At 42.3% G+C, this 25451-nt stretch overlaps 1 protein-coding gene across 1 annotated transcript in view; it reads left to right on the plus strand.

Moving 5' to 3' along the window:
* Positions 1-25451, plus strand: part of fat3a (FAT atypical cadherin 3a) — a 465040-nt gene that overhangs the window by 389662 nt on the left and 49927 nt on the right. The window contains exon 21 of the mRNA XM_067986342.1: positions 14496-14964. Coding sequence (XP_067842443.1) covers positions 14496-14964 — 469 coding nt within the window. The remainder of the gene's footprint in view (positions 1-14495; positions 14965-25451) is intronic.

Below are 25451 nucleotides of genomic sequence, written 5' to 3' on the forward strand. Positions count from 1 at the left end.
CACTTGTCATGACTCACGCTGCTGCTATGTCCATTATTTTATCAGTTGTATTATAGGGAAAACTGAAGTTCACAACAGTGCATTTCTTGAAGTGGTGCATTTTGAAATTTTTAAAATGGGAAGTGGTGCAAAATGTATATCCTAGTGGATCTGGGGGCATGCAAAGCTGACACTGACTGTAATACAAATGTGAACTCCTCTTATCTCTGTGTATGCCGATGGTTCGGACCTCTTTGCTGACAGTGAAGAGCAAAAATTACAATGCAGGCTGTTCAATTCGAGAATTCAATTGAGGCTGGGTCGGGTTATGTATTTGTGGAGCAGTGGATTCCCTGGCACTGTGGATCCTGGAAAGCAGTGGCCAATAGGTTAGTGTTAGCAACATCTACTGCAACGTGTGCAGAGCTGATTCCCCCCCCAACAAATAGTGTTTTGTTTTTGGAACAATTACAATTGCTCCCATATGCACAGCATTAATGAGTGCACCAGGTGTCCCTAAGAGTCCTGGCTTCCATTAATAATAGGACAGTTTACACTGGAGAGACAAACAATTAACAGGCTATTATTGCCAATGATGAGAGTGGAGATGGGGGTTGCACTACTACATGCTAAATACCAAATTATTATTTTAAAACATTTCAGCTTCCATTGCTTTATAGAGCTGAATAGAGGTGATTTGTGGCTCCAATAAAAATGAAATGCTATTCTGGGGTATTTGTACTTAACAGGTATAGGAGATGATCAATCCCCACGGTCCACTCATTAATGAATGAGGTGCTGCTTTTTGCTCTGCGTTCAGTACACATGCAATGATTTTATCAGAAGATGTAACCAAGAGCTAAAAAAAGACTCGAGTTATAAAACCTCGATAAAAACATCTACCCTGCAGTTCCTATAGTGAACAAACTTTAGTGAAAATGCCCAAATGAAGAAATTTCATATCCACAACTTTACCTGACTCCCAATGTGATCTTTCTTAACCCAACCAGAACTCTCAATGTCAGTCCTCCAGACCAATCCAAAGCTCTTGATATCAGTCCTTCATATTTATCCTAATGGCCACTCACACTGAATTAAATGGACTTGTAATTCCCGCATAAGCAGAAAACCCTGGGCAATGGGTTTTATGGAATAAACTATTCCGTTTACAAGGATGGACTTAACATTGTACAGTTAGAGTTGAAACAGGTTGATGGTACCCATGTTGACTACAGTGCCGTATCCTACATTTTGCTTTATACTTAAGACAAGAAATCACTATCTGCTGGTGGTTAAATTAATGTGGAGAACCTGATGAACGGGCACCAGGTGGCAATTATCTAGCAGCAGGGTCATAATGATACAGTAATCTTTAAATGTTTGAATGAGTTGTGGAGTTTAATAAAGTAAGATTTTATGTTTTGAATACACTCTCACCACGCTCTGAGTAAATTGCAACTTTAAAATCGAAAAAAAAACTTGAAATACTTCCCCCCACAACCCTGCAGGCCAAGTCCTGAAACACCTGCCAACTTCTCCCTCACCGCCTTGAGTAGATTCTCAGAAACCTGGAGAGTAGGAGGTTAAGGGGTGATCTTATAGAAGTCTATAAAATAATGAGGGGCATAGATAAGGTAGATAGTCAAAATCTTTTCCCAAAGGTAGGGGAGTCTATAACGAGGGGGCATAGATTTAAGGTGAGAGGGGAGAGATACAAAAGGGTCCAGAGGAGCAATTTTTTCACTCAAAGGGTGGTGAGTGTCTGGAACGAGCTGCCAGAGGCAGTAGTAGAGGCGGGTACAATTTTGTCTTTTAAAAAGCATTTGGACAGTTACATGGGTAAGATGGGTATAGAGTGATATGGGCCAAGTGCAGGCAATTGGGACTAGCTTAGTGGTATAAACTGGGCGACATGGACATGTTGGGCCGAAGGGCCTGTTTCCATGTTGTAACTTCTATGATTCTATGATTCTATGAAACCCAGTTATCTTCCATGACCAGTTCCTTTGTGTGTTCAGTCATTTTCTCCATTATATAAAAAAAACTGCACTGTTTCGAATTACACATCATTGCGGTTTACCCTGAATGTGACGATCATCAGATAATGCATTGAGCAGGTGAGAAGATGGTGCATTCTGTCACAATGAAGCTTATCAGTTTTAAGTTAATTTACATGATGATTTTAGTCCTGGAAGCTGCTGCAGGTTTTAAAAAGCTTAAAGTGACTGGAGACTTCACTGAGAATTTGAAAACAGTCTCAGTATAACCAGCACAGCTCACCTTGTATATACTGGATGTAGCTATTGTCAGAATAAATAATCTGAAGCAAATACAGTTAATTTCCTATCAATTTAATTGGATATCGATAACCTTACTCCTGGTGTTATCAATGCTCATTGACATGAAAAATGCTAATATTTTAATAGAAGAGACACCTTGTAAAGTTATAATTTAATTTTAACTGGTAAGGGCAGGTGATCTGAGCAGGCTAGTGATACCGCCTCCTACCTATGGAGACGCATATTCCTATTTTGATGGAAACCGATTCACCAATCTGCTTTATTTAAGCATTTCTTAGCTGAGCAAGATCCACTTTTATGCTGATGTGTTTGTTGCTGGTTGATCCTCACAGAAGTTTTACAGCTTAAGCTTTATCTATTTATCATCCTAGCCTGAGGTTCAATATCTGAATTGTGAACATTGCAGATTTTGATTGGACATTGTTTATTAAAGTTAAGCACTGCTGTAGCAGCACTTGCTGAATTACACTGACTTTACCCTTATTTTCCTCCCTTCTGGATTTTAAGTTTTGCTGTGTAGAATATAGAAAAATAGGTACTGCAAGCATTTCAAAAGAGAGCATTTGTTTATATGTCCATGTGAAATAATTGTAATTATTAAAATAATTTGTGATATTCAGCTACTACATTGGATCTGAGACCCAAGTTTCAATTTCTGTCTTAACTTTAGGGGGGTGGGAGAGAAAACTGGTCTGCGGTCCTTGGCCAAACTATTGAAGCATGTCTTTTGGTAGGTTAAGGATCCCAAGGAATGAGATTGCTAGCATCTTGCAACAAGTGATCTTTTGTTGGGGAGGACAGAAGAAGAGAATTTTGATTATTTATGCAACATGATCTAATTCAAAACATCCACTGTATATCAAAAATCTCACGTGCGTGTATTTCCTGTCACACCACTGACTTTCTGTTGACATGATTTTGTCACACTTTTTGGGTCAATTTTTTCCTATTATAATTTTCTATGTCCACATTTAATATGGATTTTGTCTATATAATCTTGTTGAGCTGTAATTACATGATCTGGCTGCTTGGTGGTTTTGTACCCAATTTGTGAGCAACTTCACACAGCCTTTTATTCACCCTTTTACACCTCATCTTGAAATCTCCATTTTCAACTGCAAACTGAAAAAAGTCCCCAAAGAATGAAATAGCCCAGTGCAGCTAAATAATTGTCAATAAACTGACAAATGTTAAATGTCCTGCTTTCATGCCCCGAGACAAAGACCTCCCCATGTCTCAGCTCCAGCTTGTGGCCCAATACACCCCTGCCTGCTGCCACCTGAATCATTCAGCTGTAGTCAAGTGATTGCAAATATTTCCTAAATGATGTGAGCTGCTTAAGACCCATGTAACCCATTGAATTATATAGAATTATAATGGAAATTACATAGAAAAACAAAACTTGTAATACTTCCCTCCACAACCCTGCAGCCCAAGTCCTGAAACACCTGACAACCTCTTCCTCCACCCCTCCCATGCCCTTGAGTAGATTCTCAAACACCCAGTTATCTTCCATGATCAGTTTTTCCATCACCCCTCCACCACTGTGAGAGAAAATGAGGAGGAAGGGGGAACGGGATGGAGTGGAGGGGGAGATCAGGATATTAGAATGACCCCACCCCAACCTTTTCCCCTCTTAAACTACCTGCTAAATCCCTCTACCTTCCCCTTTCCTCCCCTCGCCTCCCCTCTCCTTTCCTTAAATGGGTCGGCCATTTAGGACTGAGATGAGAAATTTCTTCACTCAGAGGGTTGTGACTCTCTGGAATTCTCTACCCCAGAGGGCTGTGGATGCTCAATCATTGAATATATTCAAGGCTGAGATCGATAGATTTCGGACTCTAAAGGAATCAAGGGATATGGGGATAGGGCAGGAAAGTGGAGTTGAGGTCAAAGATCAACCATGATCTTATTGAATGGCGGAGCAGGCTCGCTAGCCGTATGGCCTACTCCGGCTCCTATTTCTTATGTTCTCTCCCTTTCCTCCTCCCCCTCTTCCACTTCTATTGCTCCTCCCCTCCTCTCCTTCACCCTTCTCTCCCTCCTCTTTTTCCTCCCCTTCCCCCCCATTTGCTTCCTTTTTCTCTTACTCTTCTTCCTCTTTTCCTCATCCTTTTCCATATTCTCCTCCTCCACCTTTGCTCACTGCCATCTCCTCCTCATCTCTACTTCCCACTCCTCATCTCTACTTCCCACTCCTCATCTCTACTTCCCACTCCTCCTCCCCTTTGCCCTTATCCTCTTCGTCTCCCTCCCATCTCTCCTCTCCTTCTCCCTCACAGCCCTCCTCCCCCTCCCATCCCGTTCCCTCCTCCTACCCCACCTCCTCATCTTTTTCCTCCTCCCCTCCTACTCTTTTTCCTCCTCACCCTCCTACTCTGTCTCCCCTGCTCTTCTTTCCCCCTCTTCTCTCTATCTTTTCACCTCTATCTGCTCCTCCCATCTCCTTCCCCTTCCTCCTCCTGCTTTCTCTTCCCCCTTCTCTCCCTCAAACCTCCACCACATCCTGTTCCTTCCCTCCTCCCTCTAATTATCCCCTCTAAATCTGCTTAGCCTAAAACCTACATGGTACAGGCTCCCCATATGCAATGCCACAGGAGATCTACTAGTATTAATAAAGAATTTTACAACATATAAAGCTATTTTTTTGTCTTTTTGTAATGTGGAGCACGAAACATATCTAACACAATGTGAAACACACTTCTTGTCATAGTAGTTTGTCAAAGATGTTAATCATAAAATTCCAAAGTATTATTTTGAATAAATTTCCTATAAAATATGTTGTTTTGGCATAGTACAGTCCAATTAATTTGATAGTGTCAAATTTCTATATAATCACCTTTTTTGCAAAGTAAGCCACTCTTATCCTTGCTAAAGCTTCACTGAAGTCCAGAGATCAACTAAACATTTGATAAGTTGAATCCTTTCTGAGAAGAGCTATTTCCCAGTCCGTACAAGTTTATAATGAGGTTTGACGGAATTTTGTAGACTAAAGTGATTCAGCTAAATGCTGACAAACATGAATTTAACATGGAGTATTCCTAACCATTTCACACCTGCCTTAAGTGTAAATGGAATACATTACCAAGGGAATAAATCTTTCATCTCATCACAGTTTCTGTGACTTTCACCTCCACACTTTTTTTCTATCTGGTGATAAAATATAGAGTTTCTCTCTTTTGGTTCATTTTGACTTTTAAATTTCTAACATTACGGTGAGGTAGAGTACTTTTAATGCTTGTTGCCACAACAATCCATTACTAGACTGTTTTCTCCCCATCTCCATACACCAAGTTTTAAAAAAATCTATCTGCTTTTTATGGTCAAGCTTTTTAAATGTTGTCATTTATTGCAAGTGGAATGGAATATAAATTAGAGATGTTTTGCTACAGTTGTACAGGGCATTGGTGAGACCACATCTAGAATACTGTGTGCAGTTTTGGCCTCCTTATTTAAGAAAGGACATAATTGCTTTAGAGGCGGTTCAGAGAAGGTTCATTCGACTGATTCCTGGGATGAGGGGTTATCTTATGAGGAAAAGTTGGACCTGTATACATTGGAGTTTAGAAGAATGAGTGTGATCTTATTGAAACATATAATATCCTGAGGGGACTTGAAGGGGTAGATGCTGAGAGGATGATTCCCCTTGTGGGAGAGACTAGAACTAGGGGACACCGTTTAAAAATAAGGGGTCTCCCATTTAAGACTGAGATAAGGAGAATTTTTTTCTCTCAGAGGGTCACTAAGTAGATTCCGGGTATGGAGGGGTTGTCTTATGAGGAAAGATTGAACAGGTTGGGTCTATACTCATTGGAGTTTAGAAGAATGAGAGGAGATCTTATTGAAACATACAAGATTCTGAGGGGACTCGATAGGGTAGATGCTGAGAGGATGTTACCCCTCATGGGGGAATCTAAAACTAGGGGACATAGTCTCAGAATAAGGGGTCGCCCGTTTAAGACGGAAATGAGGAGGAATTTCTTCTCCCGTGAATCTTTGGAATTCTTTACCCCGAAAAGCTGTGGAGCCTGAGTCATTGAATACATTCAAGGCTGAGTTAGACAAAGTTTTGATCAGCAAGGGAGTCAAAGGATATGGGGAAAGGGCGGGAAAGTGGAGTTGAGGTAAAAATCAGATCAGCCATGATCTCACTAAATGGAAGAGCAGGCTCGAGGGGCCGAATGGCCTACTCCTGCTCCTATCTCTTATGGCCTTATGGAGTCTGTGGAACTCCCTTCCCCAGAGTGCGGTGGAGGCAGGGTCATTGAATTTTTTTAAATAGATTCCTTATTAACAAGGGAGTCAAAGGTTATAGTAGGTAGACAGGAAAGTAGGGTTGAGGTCACAATCAGATCAGCCATGATCTTATCAAATGGCAGAGCAGGCTCGAAGGGCCGAATAGCCTATTCCTGTTCTCAATTCGTATGTTCGTATCTTTGGTGAAAGGCAAAAGTTCAAAATTTAAGGGAGGAGACTGTGGTCAATTCAGAAATCATGGGGAATTTAACTCCCCCCACCCAGCAGAATGGGCAGTTAACATGGAGTAGGTCTGTTCCCGCTCGGCTGGGGTATTTACCTACCTGATTTTTGCGGCATATGAGGTGCCCGTCTGAGTCAGGAAGGTGCCTCAGACAGTCATGCAAATTAGGGTCCTATTGCGTCAATGGGATCCCGATGGCATCCCTAGAGGAAGCGGCGCGCCCACATTGGTCTCCCCAACAGCAACAACCTGGTTGAAACAATGAAGAGTCCTTGTAAGTTTAAAACTTCACTTTATGGGGCCAGGAGGAGCCACCCGACTTTCCACCTCTTGTCACCTACTTCCCGGCTGCTTTCGATGGGAAGTCAACCAGCGGCATGTTAATGAGGCCCAACTGTTAAAATCGGAAGGGCCTCCCACTACCACTCCCACACCTGCTGGCAGCTCGCTAGGCAGCTTTCCCACCCAGGAGTTAAAATTCATCCCATAACTCGAGACACAAAGCTACAGCATAAGGAATGGCATTTGAGGGTTTTTTATTCTATAGTTAATATTTGTGTGAAGTAAGTAAAGTTTGATTCTTGCAGTGGTTTGGCACCAGTGGGAGTTCAGGATTACACTGTAGATATTTTATAGTTAGACAGTTCGACACTGAGAGATGGCAGTGCAGGGAACCCTCATGATGTGTGCGGAGTGTAATATGTGGGCCATCATGGATCCTCAGGGTATCCAGGTCAGTACATTTGCACTAAGTATTGAAAATTAAATCACTTGAGTACAGGTTCTCTGTTCTCAGGGAACATTTGGCCAAACTGCACAGCGTCAGAGAAGGTAAGAGGTTTCAGGATAATATTCTCCAGAATGTGGTCACTCAAGAGGCAAAGCTCAACAGTTCAGGACAAAGCAGTAGTGTAGAAAGAGAGAATTGTGAGACAATCCACAGGGAGAACGGAGGGAGAAGGAACTCACAGGTTCAGCGAACCCCTGAGTTACTGGAACTGTCCAATGGATACATAGTGCTGAACAAGTATGAGGTGACAGTGACTCAGAGGAGGGTGATCCTGAGCAACATTGCAGTACTATGGAGTAAGGGACTACCCCACGGGGTGAAAGGTAGGTAAACTGCAAGAATAAGAGAGTGGTAGCAGTAGAAGACTCTACAGTCAGAGGCATATATAAAGTTTGGCATAACAATACCAAGATAATCATGACAAAGAAAAGACTTGCATTTATATATTGCCTTTCACGTCCTCGGGGCGTACCAAAGTGCTTTACAGCCAATGAAGTACTTTTTTAAAAAAGTGTAATCACTGTTATAATGTAGGAAATGCAGCAGTCAATTTGCGCACAGCAAGGTCCCACAAACAACAAGGTGGTAATGACCAGATAATCTGTTTTAGTCATGTTGGTTGAAGGATAAATATTGGCCAGAAAACTGGGGAGAGGAATATGGAAAGTGTAGTAGGAAAGCGAAAAGGGAGATTAGAAAAGGGAATATGAAAAAAAACCTAGCAAATAATATAAAAGGAAATAGTAAGTGTATAAGAAGTTTTTAAAAATTGCTAGGCACCCCAATAGCAATAGCACTGGTACTGGCATGGATGCCCAACTCTAACATTTAAATCATTTGGCATGGGGTCGCAGTGACGCCAGACGGACCGTAGGCGGAAGTCTCATTCTGCTGCACTTGTAGTGGTGCAAGGCTGATAGCTCTGATTAGGAAGACGTCCATTTCAGCGTGAGTGTTTAAAAAATGATTTTAGTATTGCAATAATTTTTTTTTTAGAAATGCATACTGAGCTTTATTTTTGTAGAAAATACACGAGATGTCTTAATCCTTTGCAGGGCCTTATCCTGGAGTACTTATTCAATATTGAAGAGTGCACTTAGGACACCAAATCACTGACATAATTTACATGGAAGCTTCACACATTGCTTTCTCCTTGGTGAACAGTGCTTTCACTTCCATTATGTAAGCATGGCACTATTTTGCTTAATATGACAGTGAAAAATTACAACTGCCGTATGTATTGTAGTAGGGCTTTTTTTTTGCATGTCATAGTAATTGTTAGGAATATTGTACTCGTACACAAACAACAGAACTGCTCCCTTCCCCCCTCAATGTACAGGTTAGCAAGTGTTGTTAGGCATCACTGCTATTTTGGGCTCCTGGCAAACTTGGGTGGCCAGCCAGCAGGCATGTTATCATCATGCCCACCACTCCTTGCACAGTCATTCATGCACTGAGCCCTTCCTTATATGATTGTTAGCAATCCACCCCAATGTACACTCAATCTCCTTCGTTACACTACCAGGCTTTGTTGTTCTCACCCCCAGCTGCCTTAAGAATTTCATTACTCATGCTCCCACAGATCCTCAACACCCAACCTCCACTGCATAATAGTTACCAGCAGCTAGAATTCTTTAAAGAGAAGAATAGTATTTGCGTAAATCAATGAGTATTTACGGAAATGTGGTTTATAGCTGATGGGGTGGAGAGGGGGGAAGCGAAGCTGATGCTGATGAGTCTAGTGAGAACTTAGTTTTGGATTTGATTTTCGTCTCTGTGTGAACATCAGGGAAGGAATTGGTAAGCAATTTGCAGCCTCCTGATATTAATTTGTATTCTTTGATACTGATTAGTGCATCTTGCCAATGCCACTATCTACTTTTAGAAAAGCTAAGAGAAATATAGCATTTCTTCTAAATTTCTCAAAGCTCTATAATAGCGTATTTTGGTTAATATTCTTTCTTCACATTTTTGGTCCCTAGGATCCATGGATTTAATCGCCTGCTTGCATTATACAAGATATTTTGAGTTTCAGAACACATCAGAAATTTGCACCAATTTGTTCCAAATGCAATAGGATAATGTAAATTTGATATCCTATTTGAAAGATGCCAGAAACAAATTTCTGAAGCAGCTGTCATACTCTAATGATGTTTTCCAACAGCTGCTTTCATTTCATCTTAATTTTCCACAATCTTTGTATCTAATCCCCGGACAGGATACTGGCCTCAGTACTATAGTGTCATATTTTTGTTGAGGCCACAAAAGACTCGATTGGACCGTGTCTGCATGTGTAACTGTGTCGCTGAAGTCTGACTGCAGTCATAACATCATATCTGCAGTGGACGAGATTTGTTAGACTGCTACAGAAATTTATTTGAAGTAAGGCAGATGGTGGAAACTTACTGAAGAATTTAAGTGCTACCATTAAAAATGAAGAGTGACCATGTTGTGAATAGAGTTCAAGTGAATAAATTATATTTGTGGACCATGTCTGTCGAATTTGACCCTCTCTCCCCTTACCTCATATCCCACATTGTGCAAGGTCTCATTGGTACCATACAGACTTCACCAAAATTTGACTCATTCTATCTTGTTCAAGATTTACATACAACGGAATATTTTGGTGTTACAGTGAACCTTTCATCTAGAATTTCCAACCATTAACTAGGCAACGAGAGAGGAGTCTTAAATAGTAAAAGGTAGTAAGAGGAGGGGTGGGGCCGATTTGGGACCAAAAAGGAGACCTATGCATGGAGGCAGAGGGCATGGCTGAGGTGCTAAATGAGTGTTTTACATGTGCCTTTATCAAGGAAGAAGATGCTGCCCAAGTCACAGTAAAAGAGGGGGTAGTTGAGATACTGGATGGGCTAAAAATTGATAAAGAGGAGGTACAAGAAAGGCTGGCTAAACTTAAAATAGATAAATCACATGGTCCGGATGGGATGCATCCTAGGTTGCTGAGGTACTGGCCATAATCTTCCCATCCTCCTTAGATACAGGGATGGTGCCAGAGGAGTGGAGAATTGCAAATGTTACGCCCTTGTTCAAGAAAGGGTGTAAGGAAAAACCCAGCAACTATAGGACAGTCAGTTTAACCTCGGTGGTGGGGAAACTTTTAGAAACAATAATCCAGGACAAAATTAACTGTCACTTGGATAAGTGTGGATTAATTAAGGAAAGCCAACACGGATTTGTTAAAGGCAAATCGTGTTTAACTAACTTGATTGAGTTTTTTGATGAGGTAACAGAGAGGGTTGATGAGGGCAGTGCACTTGATGTGGGCTACATGGGCTTCCAAAAGTCGTTTGATAAAGTACCACATAATAGACTTGTCAGCAAAGTTGAAGCCCATGGAATAAAAGGGGCAGTCGCAGCATGGATATGAAATTGGCTAAGAGACAGGAAACGGAGAGTAGTGGTGACTGGTTGTTTTTCGGACTGGAGGAAGGTATACAGTGGTGTTACCCACGGGTCAGTACTAGAACCACTGCTTTTCTTGATAAATATTAATAACTTGGACTTGGGTGTACAGGGCACAATTTCCAAATTTGCAGATAACACAAAACTTGGAAGTGTAGTGAACAGTGAGAAGGATAGTAATAGACTTCAAGAGGATATAGACAGGCTGTTGGAATGGGCGGACACATGGCAGATGAAATTTAATGCAGAGAAGTGCAAAGTGATACATTTTCGTAGGAAGAACGATAAAAGGCAATATAAACTAAATGGGACAATTCTAAAGTGGGTGCAGGGACACAGAGACCTTGGGGTGTATGCATTCAAGGACGCTGAAGTGGAAGGGAGGTTGGAGATGGGGCAGTAGTTTGCAAGGAGAGGGGTTGAGGTTGTGTTATTTGAAGGGGTGGGGGTGTTGGCAGTTTTGAAAGAGAGGTGGATAGTATCTAAGGAGAGGAAACCAATTACAATGTTAACTATTATGGGTGAAATTGAGTGCTCATCAGTTTATTGAGAATGGGGTCAAGGAAGTAGAAGATGGATCGCGTGGACGAGATGAGGTCAGAGAGGGCATGGGGGAGATGCATAAGAAAATACTAAGACGTGGGTTCAGGGGTAGGGGCGGGAGGGATCTGGGGAGATGTTTGGCTTGATGGCAGGGAGAAGGAGGGGTGTGGCAGAGGCAGTTAAATGGATGGTCAATTAAAATGAGGTGTATATAAACTTATTTTAAAAGTACCTAGATGTGCACCTGAAGTGCCATGACCTACAAGGCTACGGACCAAGTGATGGAAAGTGGGATAAGGCCGGGTGGCACGGACACGATGGGCCGAATGGCCTCCTTCTGTGCCGTAAATTTTCTATGATTCTATAAGGACTTGAGAAAAGATTGAAGCTGACGCACTTAGAGGTTATCATGCAGAACTGACCTCAATTGGAAATAAACTGAACTACCCATAGGAGAGGAAAGCTGAGTTTCTGTGATGGTTTACTAGAATATTGCAAACAGATGCACAAACCCAGCAGACCTTTTGTGTATCGGTTTAAGAAAACCTCAGTTTGTTTTAAGCAATCTGGAGGACAAATTGACATAATGACTATGAATTTTTTGGCCCATTCATAGGATATTAATTCATGTTCCTATTAAAACCTTCATGATAGTAAATTGACAATATTCAAAACTTTGGACCAGCCTGGATACTCAAGTTTGGAAAAGATGGTACTTTACAGGCATTCTGTTCTAACTCTTCAGGTTCTAAAGTTTGGAGCAAGCTTGAAAATTAAATATGTGACATTTTGTAAAGATGGGATGCTGAAATAATTTGAGCTGCTTACATTTGGAGTTTAATTTAACTAAATGCATTTAAATACTTGCAGATCTAGCACTTTGTAAATAACATGGATATAGTTGAAGTGCTTCCAGGCTTTCATAACGTACTCAGTAGTATGTAAATCACAAGCCTGACAGCCCCAAAATCCATCTTGGGAAAATAACCATCATTAGTAACAAGGTAGGAAAAGACAGAGGCAGCCCACATAGTTCCATCTATAATCAATTAAAGGAAACTGGAATTAAGGAAAGAACATAAAAAAGATGAAGTAAAGCCATTGAGGCAATCAAAGCTCGTCACTAGCACACTAATTCTCCCATTGACAGTATTTGAATGATTCTAATGTTTTTGTTTCTACTTTGCTGCCTGTCAGATTATTCTAAACATTTATCATTTTCTAAAAACAGAAATTCTTCCTAATATCCACATATTTATTTTGAATTTACTTTTTCAATTTATGCCCTCTGATCCTACTTTTCTGTCAAAATTTGAAGGAACAATCTGGGTCTACCTTACGTATATACCATTTACTATTGTATATACCTCCTATAAGGTCTCAGCCTTAATCTTCTCTCTAGACTGTACAGCTTGAATTTCTCTAATCTTTCCTCACAGCTTTCAAGAATTTAAATCCCTTAGATGTTGTATTCTAGTTGTGTGAACTGAAATGAATAAGACAGATCCCCAGAAATTGCAGCTCTACCGGAGTGGCTGCAATATGAGCAATACCACTGTACATTCTTTGGACATGGTCTGAGCTGTCTTAATATCCAATGGAAAAGTGATATTATCAGTGTGATACTGTAGCAAGCATCGTGGAGCCTCAACAACCCATTGTTGACCTTGTGATGCCCCTAGATATTATAGATGCCAACAAAGATAAATTAATCAGTTTTTCAGCCATGAAAGGTGTTTTGTTGAAAAGAAATTAATTAAATTTCTTGTACTAGCAAATTCATATCATTATGTTCTACATGAAATTCTGTTAGCTTTAACAAAAAAATTGCTCAAGCTAAAGCTGGATGACTTTATGCTTCTATGGTGTCCATTCATGGAAGGTAGTTGAACCTTTGGGTCATTACTTTGGACATACAATGGTGGTGCCCCTTGACTTGGAAATTCTAGAGGTACTTGAATCATTCATTAATGGGTGAGAATTTTAAAATGGAGTAATTAACTATAATATGAAGGGATGTGTAATGATTTGTCATAATCTTGCGTGCATATATATACCAATCAGTTTAAAGAGATTCTTATATGACAAGGAAATAAATGCATTATACCAGGTCTTTCACTTCCTCAGGATGCTCAAAGCACCTTTTATAGTAAATTAATTACTTTTGAAGCACAGTTAATGTTGTTATATTGGCAAACATGGCAGCCAGTTTGCACGCAACAAGGCTCCACAACAGCAAACAAAGGAATGACCAGGTATTCTGTTTTTGGCAGTGGTTGAGGGAGGAATGTCATCCAGGATACAGGAAGAGCTCCCCGCTCTTTAAATAGTGCCATGGATCTTTTACACCCAGCTGAACAGAGGTCTGGGTTTAATGTGTCATCTGAAAGGTGGCACCTCCAACAAAACAGCACACCTTCAACACAGCACTAATCGAGCCTAGATTATGTGCTCGAATCTGTTGAGGATTGAACCCACAACCCTCTGATGCTTAGGGAATGGCAAGTGAATAGATGGAAAATCCTAAGCTTCACATTAGGAAGCTATGTCTTAATATCTGTGTAGGTGAAAGTGGTGACAGACTCACCAGAGCTGCTAAAGTGCTGGAGCAACTCACTGGCCAGACTCCAGTGTTTTCTAAAGCTCGCTATACTGTGCGATCTTTCAGTATTAGAAGAAATTAGAAGTTTCTCATTGGTGAGATTCTTGTAACTGAGCCAAGCTGACACTTAATACATTAAGTTGTGCTTAAAACTGTCTTAGTTACTTTTCTTAATGCTTGTTTATGTTAAAATATAGAATAAGGTTTTATATATGTTTTGACCCCATGGAATAAAGACGTTTTACATAATTTTATTATTGACAGTCATACAGTAGAAGAATTTTGAATAATGCTACTTACAAAGATAATGAATATTTTGGTTTTGCAATGTTTTACTGATTTTTAAAAAAAATTTAAACTCACTCTCTCCTGCATCAGATTGTGGATGGAAAACTCTGGTTCCAGTTGGACTGTGGTAGTGGGCCTGGCATTGTGGGAATTTCTGGCAGAACAGTTAATGATGGGAATTGGCACACTGTCTTTCTGGACCTCAACAAGAATTTCACAAGCCTTGCACTTGATGACAGCTACGTGGAGCGTCGGAGAGCTCCTTTCCACTTTCATAGCCTCAGTATTGACAGTTCCATCTACTTTGGTGCCCAGGTGCCAGCTGCAGTTGCTCGTGGCCTGTCAAGCCAGAAGAGCACACAAGTCCTGGGTGGCTTTCAAGGATGCCTGGACTCGGTTGTCCTTAATGACAATCAGTTGCCACTCCAAAACAAGCGCAGTCACTTTGCTGAAGTGGTTGGGTTGACAGAACTGAAGCTCGGCTGTGTCTTGTATCCTGACACCTGTGCAAGAGAACCGTGCCAGAATGGAGGGAGTTGCATAAGCCTACCATCTGGTGGTAAGTTGTTATATTGCAGTTTTAAGTTCTACTAGACATTGAATGAAATAACAAGAATACAAATCTCTTGAATATTGACATCTTTACAATTGTTATTGTTTTAATAAAGAAGCATCCAAGTAACACACTAAACAATTTTTGTTAAATGCTGATTCTGTGTGTTGCAATAAACCAGTCTTTCATAAAAATGTGCTAAATTAAAGGGTGTTTAGGGAGCTAAAGACCAGAAGAGCCATGTGTTCTATTCATCCCAATATATAATATAGAAGTAATTCTAATGATTTTTGACACAATAAATTGAGTAAATGAAGTGCAAATTAAATCTTTCCAATATAGCTTTTCAGATTTGTTTTTGGTAAAAGTCAAAATGTTATTTTGTTGCCCATTTATGCTGTGAAATATGTATTATCCAGGTCTGAAACATGGTCAATAAGTATGGAAAATTACATTCATTAGTCAGTGTTTTTACTATTGTGACTTTAACCTTGTATAGTAACAGCACTTCTGTGCATCTTCCAAATTTTGTCGAGACAAAACATAATCCAAATTAAGTTCTACTCTCCCAGTACCTCGGTATACAGATCAGGGAGAACTCAGGCTCATTCTGAAATATCTGACCTCAGCGGGGTGCCATGTTCAGCCCCAGCATCCCAGAGCTGGGAGAAGAAAAAGAACCCAAGGTTCTCATTCCTCATAGCTATGCAGTACTCCTGCTAAAGTGTGTGCATGCGTGCGTGTACATATAACAGATAAGAACAGGAACAGGATCAGGCTCAGTTGGGATGCTCCTCACAGTTGAATAGCCTGCTGACAGTCACTGTCGATACTCACACATGAATGGAGTTTTGGGCCAGGTACCAGGGAGCAGCCGGTGCTCGTGGAACCATACCCTAGTATGAGCAAGAAGGACGGGAGAAATTGGAGTCTTCAGGAGGAGGGGGGAAAATTGGGCAAAAAAGTTAAACAGCAGAAAGAGAGGTGCATGTTGTCTGCTATTGCAAAATTAGAACTGCTCATTTGAGACAGACTTCATAAAAATGTACATCGTGTTTTAAAATATTACAATATTCAAGTGCAATCATTGATAAAAATCTACAGCTTCTTTCATTTGTTTTTTGGATGCATCAATTCCCCTATTACTTTTATTTTCAAAACATGTCTTCACCCCGGACCAAACAAAATAATATACATAGTATCTATACCGCAATACTCCATGTGCAGGAGTTGTGAGAGCTGTCCAGACAGGGCCTTGTGATCCTCCTTACCTTTTTAAGGCTTTTATAGGACACAGATTTCAAACGTGCTTGACTCTTAACTTTTTTTATTCGTTCATGGGATGTGGGCATTGCTGGTGAGGCCGGCATTTATTGCCCACCCTAATTGCCCTTGAGAAGGTGGTGGTGAGCTGCCGCCTTGAACCGCTGCAGTCCGTGTGGTGAAGGTTCTCCCACAGTGCTGTTTGGAAGGGAGTTCCAGGATTTTGACCCAGCGACGATGAAGGAACGGCTATATATTTCCAAGTCGGGATGGTGTGTGGCTTGGAGGGGAACGTGCAGGTGGTGTTGTTCCCATGTACCTGCTGCTCTTGTCCTTCTAGGTGATAGAGGTCGCGGGTTTGGGAGGTGCTGTCGAAGAAGCCTTGGCAAGTTGCTGCAGTGCATCCTGTGGATGATACATACTGCAGCCACTGTGCGCCGGTGGTGAAGAGAGTGAATATTTAGGGTGGTGGATGGGGTGCCAGTCAAGCGGGCTGCTTTGTCCGGATGGTGTCGAGCTTTTTGAGTGTTGTTGGAGCTGCACTCATCCAAGCAAGTGGAGAGTATTCCATTACACTCCTGACTTGTGCCTTGTAGATGATGGAAAGGCTTTGGGGAGTCAGGAGGTGAGGCACTCGCCGCAGAATACCCAGCCTCTGACCTGCTCTTGTAGCCACAGTACTTATATGGCTGGTCCAGTTAAGTTTCTGGTCAATGGTGACCCCCAGGATGTTGATGGTGGGGGATTCGGCGATGGTAATGCCATTGAATGTCAAGGGGAGGTGGTTAGACTCTCTCTTGTTGGAGATGGTCATTGCCTGGCACTTGTCTGGCGCGAATGTTACTTGCCACTTATGAGCCCAAGCCTGGATGTTGTCCAGGTCTTGCTGCATGCGGGCTCGGACTGCTTCATTATTTGAGGGGTTGCGAATGGAACTGAACACTGTGCAGTCATCAGCAAACATTCCCATTTCTGACCTTATGATGGAGGGAAGGTCATTGATGAAGCAGCTGAAGATGGTTGGGCCTAGGACACTGCCCTGAGGAACTCCTGCAGCAATGTCTTGGGGCTGAGATGATTGGCCTCCAACAACCACTACCATCTTCCTTTGTGCTAGGTATGACTCCAGCCACTGGAGAGTTTTCCCCCTGATTCCCATTGACTTCAATTTTACGAGGGCTCCTTGGTGCCACACTCGGTCAAATGCTGCCTTGATGTCAAGGGCAGTCACTCTCACCTCACCTCTGGAATTCAGCTCTTTTGTCCATGTTTGGACCAAGGCTGTATTGAGGTCTGGAGCCGAGTGGTCCTGGCGGAACCCAAACTGAGCATCGGTGAGCAGGTTATTGGTGAGTAAGTGCCGTTTGATAGCACTGTCGACGACACCTTCCATCACTTTGCTGATGATTGAGAGTAGACTGATGGGGCGGTAATTGGCCGGATTGGATTTGTCCTGCTTTTTGTGGACAGGACATACCTGGGCAATTTTCCACATTATCGGGTAGACGCCAGTGTTGTAGCTGTAATGGAACAGTTTGGCTAGAGGCGCAGCTAGTTCTGGAGCACAAGTCTTCAGCACTACAGCCGGGATGTTGTCGGGGCCCATAGCCTTTGCTGTATCCAGTGCACTCAGCCGTTTCTTGATATCACGTGGAGTAAATCGAATTGGCTGAAGACTGACTTCTGTGATGGTGGGGATATCGGGAGGAGGCCGAGATGGATCATCTACTTGGCACTTCTGGCTGAAGGTGGTTGCCATCTGAAGTAGCCTAGCACCTCACTCAGATGTATCAAACCGCTAGAAAGGATAAAACTGGACAGACCTAGGCATCAGATCAGGACACAACAAAGGCACACCCAGCCAGTTGACACTGCAAACTCCTCCTCACTAACATCTGGGGACTGATGCCAAAGTTGGAAGAGCTGTCCCACAGATTAGTCAAGCAACAGCCAGTGCCCCAGACTCCTCCATCACCATGCCTGGGTATGTCCTGTCCCACCAGCAGGTCAGAAATACCAACGGTGGGGAGGGGGCATAATGGTATACAGTCGGGAGAGTCACCCTGGGAGTCCTCAACAATGACGCCTCATTGATGTCTCATGATTTCGGATCAAACATGGCCAAGGTAATCTCCAACTGATTACCACCTACCACCCTCCCTCAGCTGATGAATCGGTACTCCTTAATTTTGAACACCACTTGCTGAGGATAGCAAGGGCACAGAATCTATTCTGGCTGGGGGATTTCAATGTCCATCACCAAGATTGGGTCTATAGTACCACCACTAACTGAGCAGGCTGAGTCCTGAAGGACATAACTGTTAGATTGGGCTTGTAGCAGATGGTGAGAGAACCAACACGAAAATATAACCTACTAACCTCATCTTCACTGATCTACATGTCGCAGATGCATCTGTCCATTACAGAATTGGTCTGAACATTGCACAGTCCTTGTGGAAACCAAGTTCCATATTCACACTGAGGAGTGTCCATCGCTTGATGTGGCAATACCACCATGCTAAATGGGATGGAACAGATCTAGCAGCTCAAATCTGGGTATCCATGAGGTGGTGTGGGCTATCAAAAGCTTAGGAAGAAGCCAAGAAGGATTGAATACTCGGTACTTCAAGCTGATGATGGTCCAAGCACTTCAGCCTTGTCCGTACACGCACATGCTAGCCTCAAAGCTCTGCAGTCCTACCACATCCACTCGTGAATGGTGGTGGACAATTAAGCAACTAACAGAAGGAGGCGACTCCACGAGTTGCACCTCAACAGAGCTGGGACCAATGTCCTCGTGGGGACGTTAACAAGTGCTGTGGGGGAGGGTTTAAACTAATTTGCAGAGGGATGGGCACCAGATTGAAACATTTAGAAAGGAGAAACAAGGTGCACAGAGGACTGGGAGAGACAAATCGCACTAGAGTAAAGAATAGTTCAGAAGTAGGAGGGATCAGACCGGGGGCAAATACGAGGCAGTCTAAGATGATTTTGGAGTACATGTGTGTAAATGCACGTAGCGTCGTAAATAAAGTTGTTAAGCTGCAGGCACAAGTCTCCACATGGGACAATGGTATAGTGGCAATAACAGAGTTATGGCTCAAAGGGGAGGATTGGAAACTTAATACTCCTGGCTACAAGGTATTCAGGAAAGATAGGGCAGGAAAGAAAGGTGGGGGGGGTGTGGCAGTATTGATCAAAGAAACTATTATAGCAAAGGAAAGGGACGATGTAGTTGAGGGGTCAAAGTTAGAATCTATTTGGTTAGAATTAAGGAACAATAGAGGAGCTATTACGCTATTGGGTGTGTACTATAGGCCACCAAATAGTGGGAAGGAGATAGAGGAACAAATTTGCAGGCAAATTACAGAAAGATGCATGAACTATACAGTAGTGATAATGGACTTCAATTATCCCAATATAGACTAGGATAGTAATAGTGTAATGGTCAAAGAGATGGAGGAATTCCTGAAATGGATACAAGAGAACTTTCCTGATCACTGTGTTTCCAGCCCAAGGAGGAAGGAAGCAGTGCTGGATCTCGTTCTGGGGAATGAAGTGGGGCAAATAAAACATGTTTCAGTGGGGGAGCATTTGGGTAACAGTGATCATCATATCATTAGGTTTAGAATAGTTATGGAAAAGGGACAAGGAACAATCAAGCATAAAAATACTTAACTGGAGGCAAGCTAATTTCAGTGAGTTGAAAAGGGATCTTGCCCAGGTGGAATGGAATGAAAAATTGGTAAGCAAAACAGTAATTGAATAATGGGAGGCCTTCAAGGAGGAGCTGGTTCGTGTACAGAATAGACACATTCCCATGAGGGGCAAAGGAACGGCATCCAAAGCTAGAGCTCCATGGACGACTAAAGGTATAGAGATTAAAATGAAACAGAAAAAAGAGGCTTATGACAAATGTAAGGTTCATAATACAGTAGAGAACCAGGCAGAATACAGAAAGTACAGAGAACATCAAAAAAAGGGAATGAGAGGCAAAGAGAGAGTATAAGAATAGATTAGCAGCTAACATAAAAGGGAACCCAAAAGTCTTTTATAAACACATAAATTGTAAAAGAGTAGTCAAAGGAAGGCTGGGGCCGATTAGGGACAAAAAAGAAGATCTTCTTGTCGAGACAGAAGGTATGGCTGATGTACTAAATGAATACTCCGCATCGGTCTTCACTAGAGAAGAGGATGCTGCCAATGTAGTGGTAAAGGAGGATGTAGCAGCGACATTGGATCGGATACAAATAGATAAACAGGTGGTACTTAAAAGATTGGCAGTACTCAAAGTAGAAAAGTCACCCGGTCCAGATGGAATGCATCCTAGGTTACTGAGGGAAGTAAGGCTAGAAATTGCAGAGACTCTGGCCAAAATCTTCCAATCCTCCTTAGATATGGGAGCGGTGCCAGAGGACTGGAGGATTGCAAATGTTACACTCCTGTTCAAAAAAGGAGTGTGGGATAAACCCGGCAATTACAGCCCAGTCAGCCTTACGTTGGTGGTGGGGAAACTTTTAGAGACAGTAATCCGGGAAAAAATTAATTGGCACTTGGATAAGTATGGGCTAATAAATGAAAGTCAGCACGGATTTGTTAAAGGAAAATCGTGTTTGACTAACTTGATTGAGTTCTTTTATGAAGCAATGGAGAGGGTTAATGAGGGTAGTGCGGTTGATGTTGGATATATGGACTTTCAAAAGGCATTTGATAAAGTACCACATAATAAACTTGTAAGCAAAATTAAAGCTCTTGGGATTAAAGGGACAGTGGCAGTGTGGATACAAAATTAGCTCAGGGACAGAAAGCAGAGAGTAGTGGTGAACGATTGTTTTTCAGACTGGAGGGAAGTTTATAGTGGTGTTCCCCCGGGAATCGGTATTAGGACCATTGCGCTTTTTGATATATATTAACGACGTGGACTTGGGTATACAGGGAACAATTTCAAAGTTTGCAGATGACACAATACTCGGGAAAGTAGCAAACAATGTGAAACTTGCAAGGGATGTCAAAATCAACACAAAACATTTTTGCAATTATATTAGAAGAGGGTGGTCAAGAGCAATATGGGCCCCTTAAAAACTGATAATGGTGATATTGTAAATGAAAATAAGAAAATGGCAGACATGCTAAATAATTACTTTATGTCAGTATTTACAGGAGAGGAAGAGGCTAGCATGCCGGACTCCCCAAGGAAACTAATTTTGAATCAGGGACAGAGACACACCATAATTAACATAAGCAAATTAACAGTAATGAAGAAAATAATGGCACTAAAGAGTGACAAATCCCCAAGACCAGATGGTTTCCATCCCAGGATTTTAAAGGAAGTAGATGAGAACATTGCAGAAGACCTAACTATAATCTTTCAATGATGTGGAGATGCCGGTGATGGACTGGGGTGGACAAATGTAAGGAATCTTACAACACCAGGTTATAGTCCAACAAATTTATTTTAAAATCACAAGCTTTCGGAGATTATCCCCTTCGTCAGATGAATGAGTGAAAAGGTTCTCAAATCGCATATCTTATACTATGTTGGGACAGCATCACACCAATCAAAAGATGTCGTTGTTATTCAAACAGGCCAGTCACGGAGAACAGCACGTCCCAGTACACTGGATATACATTGTGTCGATTACACAGGCAGGCAGAAAGAAACTCAAAATGGCAGAGAGAGAGAGAGAGAGAGAGAGAGAGAATTTTTAAAAACATATAATTTTTTTCCCCCTTTTTGCTGGTGGGGTTACGTGTAGCGTGACATGAACCCAAGATCCCGGTTGAGGCCGTCCTCATGGGTGTGGAACTTGGCTATCAACTTCTGCTCGACGATTTTGCGTTGTCGTGTGTCTCGAAGGCCGCCTTGGAGAACGCTTACCCGAAGATCGGTGGCTGAATGTCCTTGACTGCTAAAGTGTTCCCCGACTGGGAGGGAACCCTCCTGTCTGGCGATTGTTGCGCGGTGTCCGTTCATCCGTTGTCGCAGCGTCTGCATGGTCTCGCCAATGTACCATGCTCCGGGGCATCCTTTCCTGCAACGTATGAGGTAGACAACGTTGGCCGAGTCACAGGCGTATGAACCATGTACCTGGTGGGTGGTGTCCTCTCGTGTGATGGTGGTATCCGTGTCGATGGACCCACGGCGAAGAATCACTGAAGAGACTACACGATAACATCAACAAGTTCCATCCCACCATCAAACTCACCATGGACTACTCCTCAGAATCGGTTTCTTTCCTGGACACACAAATCTCCATCAAAGACGGGCACCTCAGCACCTCACTCTACCGCAAGCCCACGGACAACCTCACGATGCTCCACTTTTCCAGCTTCCACCCCAACCACGTCAAAGAGGCCATCCCCTATGGACAGGCCATACGAATACACAGGATCTGCTCAGACGAGGAGGAACGCGATGGACACCTACAGACGCTAAAAGACGCCCTCGTAAGAACGGGATATGACGCTCGACTTGTCGATCGACAGTTCCGACGGGCCACAGCGAAGAATCGCATAGACCTCCTCAGAAGACAAACACGGGACGCAACCAACAGAGTACCCTTCGTCGTCCAGTACTTCCCTGGAGCGGAGAAACTACACCATGTTCTCCGCAGCCTTCCACATGTAATCGATGACGACGAACACCTCGCTAAGGCCATCCCCACACCTCCACTACTCGCTTTTAAACAGCCACCCAACCTCAAACAGACCATCGTTCGCAGCAAGTTACCCAGTTTTCAGGAGAACAGCGTCCACGACACCACACAACCCTGCCACGGCAACCTCTGCAAGACATGCCAGATCATCGACACGGATACCACCATCACACGAGAGGACACCACCCACCAGGTACATGGTTCATACTCCTGTGACTCGGCCAACGTTGTCTACCTCATACGTTGCAGGAAAGGATGCCCCGGAGCATGGTACATTGGCGAGACCATGCAGACACTGCGACAACGGATGAACGGACACCGCGCAACAATCGCCAGACAGGAGGGTTCCCTCCCAGTCGGGGAACACTTTAGCAGTCAAGGACATTCAGCCACCGATCTTCGGGTAAGCGTTCTCCAAGGCGGCCTTCGAGACACACGACAACGCAAAATCGTCGAGCAGAAGTTGATAGCCAAGTTCCGCACCCATGAGGACGGCCTCAACCGGGATCTTGGGTTCATGTCACGCTACACGTAACCCCACCAGCAAAAAGGGGGAAAAAATTATATGTTTTTTAAAATTCTCTCTCTCTCTCTCTCTGCCATTTTGAGTTTCTTTCTGCCTGCCTGTGTAATCGACACAATGTATATCCAGTGTACTGGGACGTGCTGTTCTCCGTGACTGGCCTGTTTGAATAACAACGACACCTTTTGATTGGTGTGATGCTGTCCCAACATAGTATAAGATATGCGATTTGAGAACCTTTTCACTCATTCATCTGACGAAGGGGATAATCTCCGAAAGCTTGTGATTTTAAAATAAATTTGTTGGACTATAACCTGGTGTTGTAAGATTCCTTACAATAATCTTTCAAAGTTCTCTTGATTCAGGAACCGTTCCTTTAGATTGGAAAATTATACATATCGCTTCGCTATTTAAAAAAGGTGAGAGAGGGAAACCAGGGAATTATAGACCAGTTAGCCTAACGTCTGTTGTCGGGAAATTACTGGAGTCTATAATTAAGGATAGAGTGACTAAACACCTTGAAAATTTTCAGCTGTTCAGAGAGAGCCAGCATGGATTTGTAAAGGTTAGATCATGCCTGGCGCACCTGATTGAATTTTTTGAAGAGGTGACTAAAGTAGTGGACAGGGGAATGCCTATGGATGTTGTTTATATGGACTTCCAGAAGGCATTCAGTTAAGTCCCTCATAAAAGTCTGTTAGCTAACGTTGAAGCTCATGGAATTCAGGGCAAATTATTGACCTGGTTAGGAAATTGGCTGAGCGGCAGGAGACAGAGTAGGGCTTTAAATTAATAAGAGAGGTGGAGGGTTCAGGTAAGGGTAATTTTATCAGTATAAAAAGAAAGGTCAAGGCTGTAGATCACAGTGGCGACTTGGGTAAAAACAAGCAGAGTGTGTCAGGAAGGGACAGAGAGTTTAACAAAGATAATAGGGCAATGCTGACTAAAGTCACATAAGGGAAAAAAGTTCAACTTAAAATTAAAGGTGCTGTATCTGAATGCATGAAGCATTCGTAACAAGATAGATGAATTAATGGCACAAATAGAGATAAATGGGTTTGATCTAGTAGCCATTACTGAGACATGGTTGCAGGGTGACCAAGGTTGGGAACTAAATATTCCAGGGCACTTGACTTTTAGAAAAGATAGGCAAAATGGAAAAAGGGAGTTGGGGGGGAGGGGGGGTAGTCCTGATAATAAAGGATGAGATAAAGGCAGTAGTGAGAAAGGATCTTAGCTCAGAATTTGAGGATGTAGAATCAGTATGGGTGGAGCTACGAAATAACAAGGGGCAGAAAACACTGGTGGGAGTAGTTTACAGGCCCCCTATCAGTAGTTATAGTGTTGTTCAGAGTATGAATCAGGAAATTAGAGGAGCATGTAACAAGGGTAATGCAATAACCATGGGGGTCTTTAATCTTCATATAGACTGGGCAAACCAAATAGGCAAAAGTAGTTTGGAGGATGAATTCATGAAATGCATCTGAGACTGTTTTCTAGAACAATATGTCGAAGAACCAACTAGGGAACAGGCTATTTTAGATCTAATATTGTGTAATGAGTCAGGATTAATTAGTAATCTTATAATAAAGAATCCTCTGGGGAAGAGTGATTATAATATGATAGAATTTCATATTGTGTTTCAGAGTGATATATTTAAGTCCGAAACGAGGGTCATAAATTTAAACAAGGCCAATTATGTAGGTATGAGGGGCGAGTTAGGTAAGGTAGAGTGCAAAATTATATTAAAAGATATGACTGTAGATAAGCAATGGTGAACGTTTAAAGAAATAATTCATAATTCCCAATGAATATATATACCCTTGAGGAATAAAAACTCCATTGGAAAAGTGATCCAACTGTGCCTAACTAGATAAGTTAAGGATAGTATTAGATTAAAAGAGGCTTACAATGTTGCCAAAAAAAGTAGTAAGCCTGAGGATTGGGAGGGTTTTAGAAATCAGCAAAGGATAACCAAGAAATTTATAAAAAGGGAGAAAATTGAATATGCAAATAAACAAGCAAGAAATATAAAAACAGATTGTAAGAGC

This window comes from Heptranchias perlo, chromosome 6, assembly GCF_035084215.1.
Source record: "Heptranchias perlo isolate sHepPer1 chromosome 6, sHepPer1.hap1, whole genome shotgun sequence".
Lineage (NCBI taxonomy): Eukaryota > Metazoa > Chordata > Chondrichthyes > Hexanchiformes > Hexanchidae > Heptranchias > Heptranchias perlo.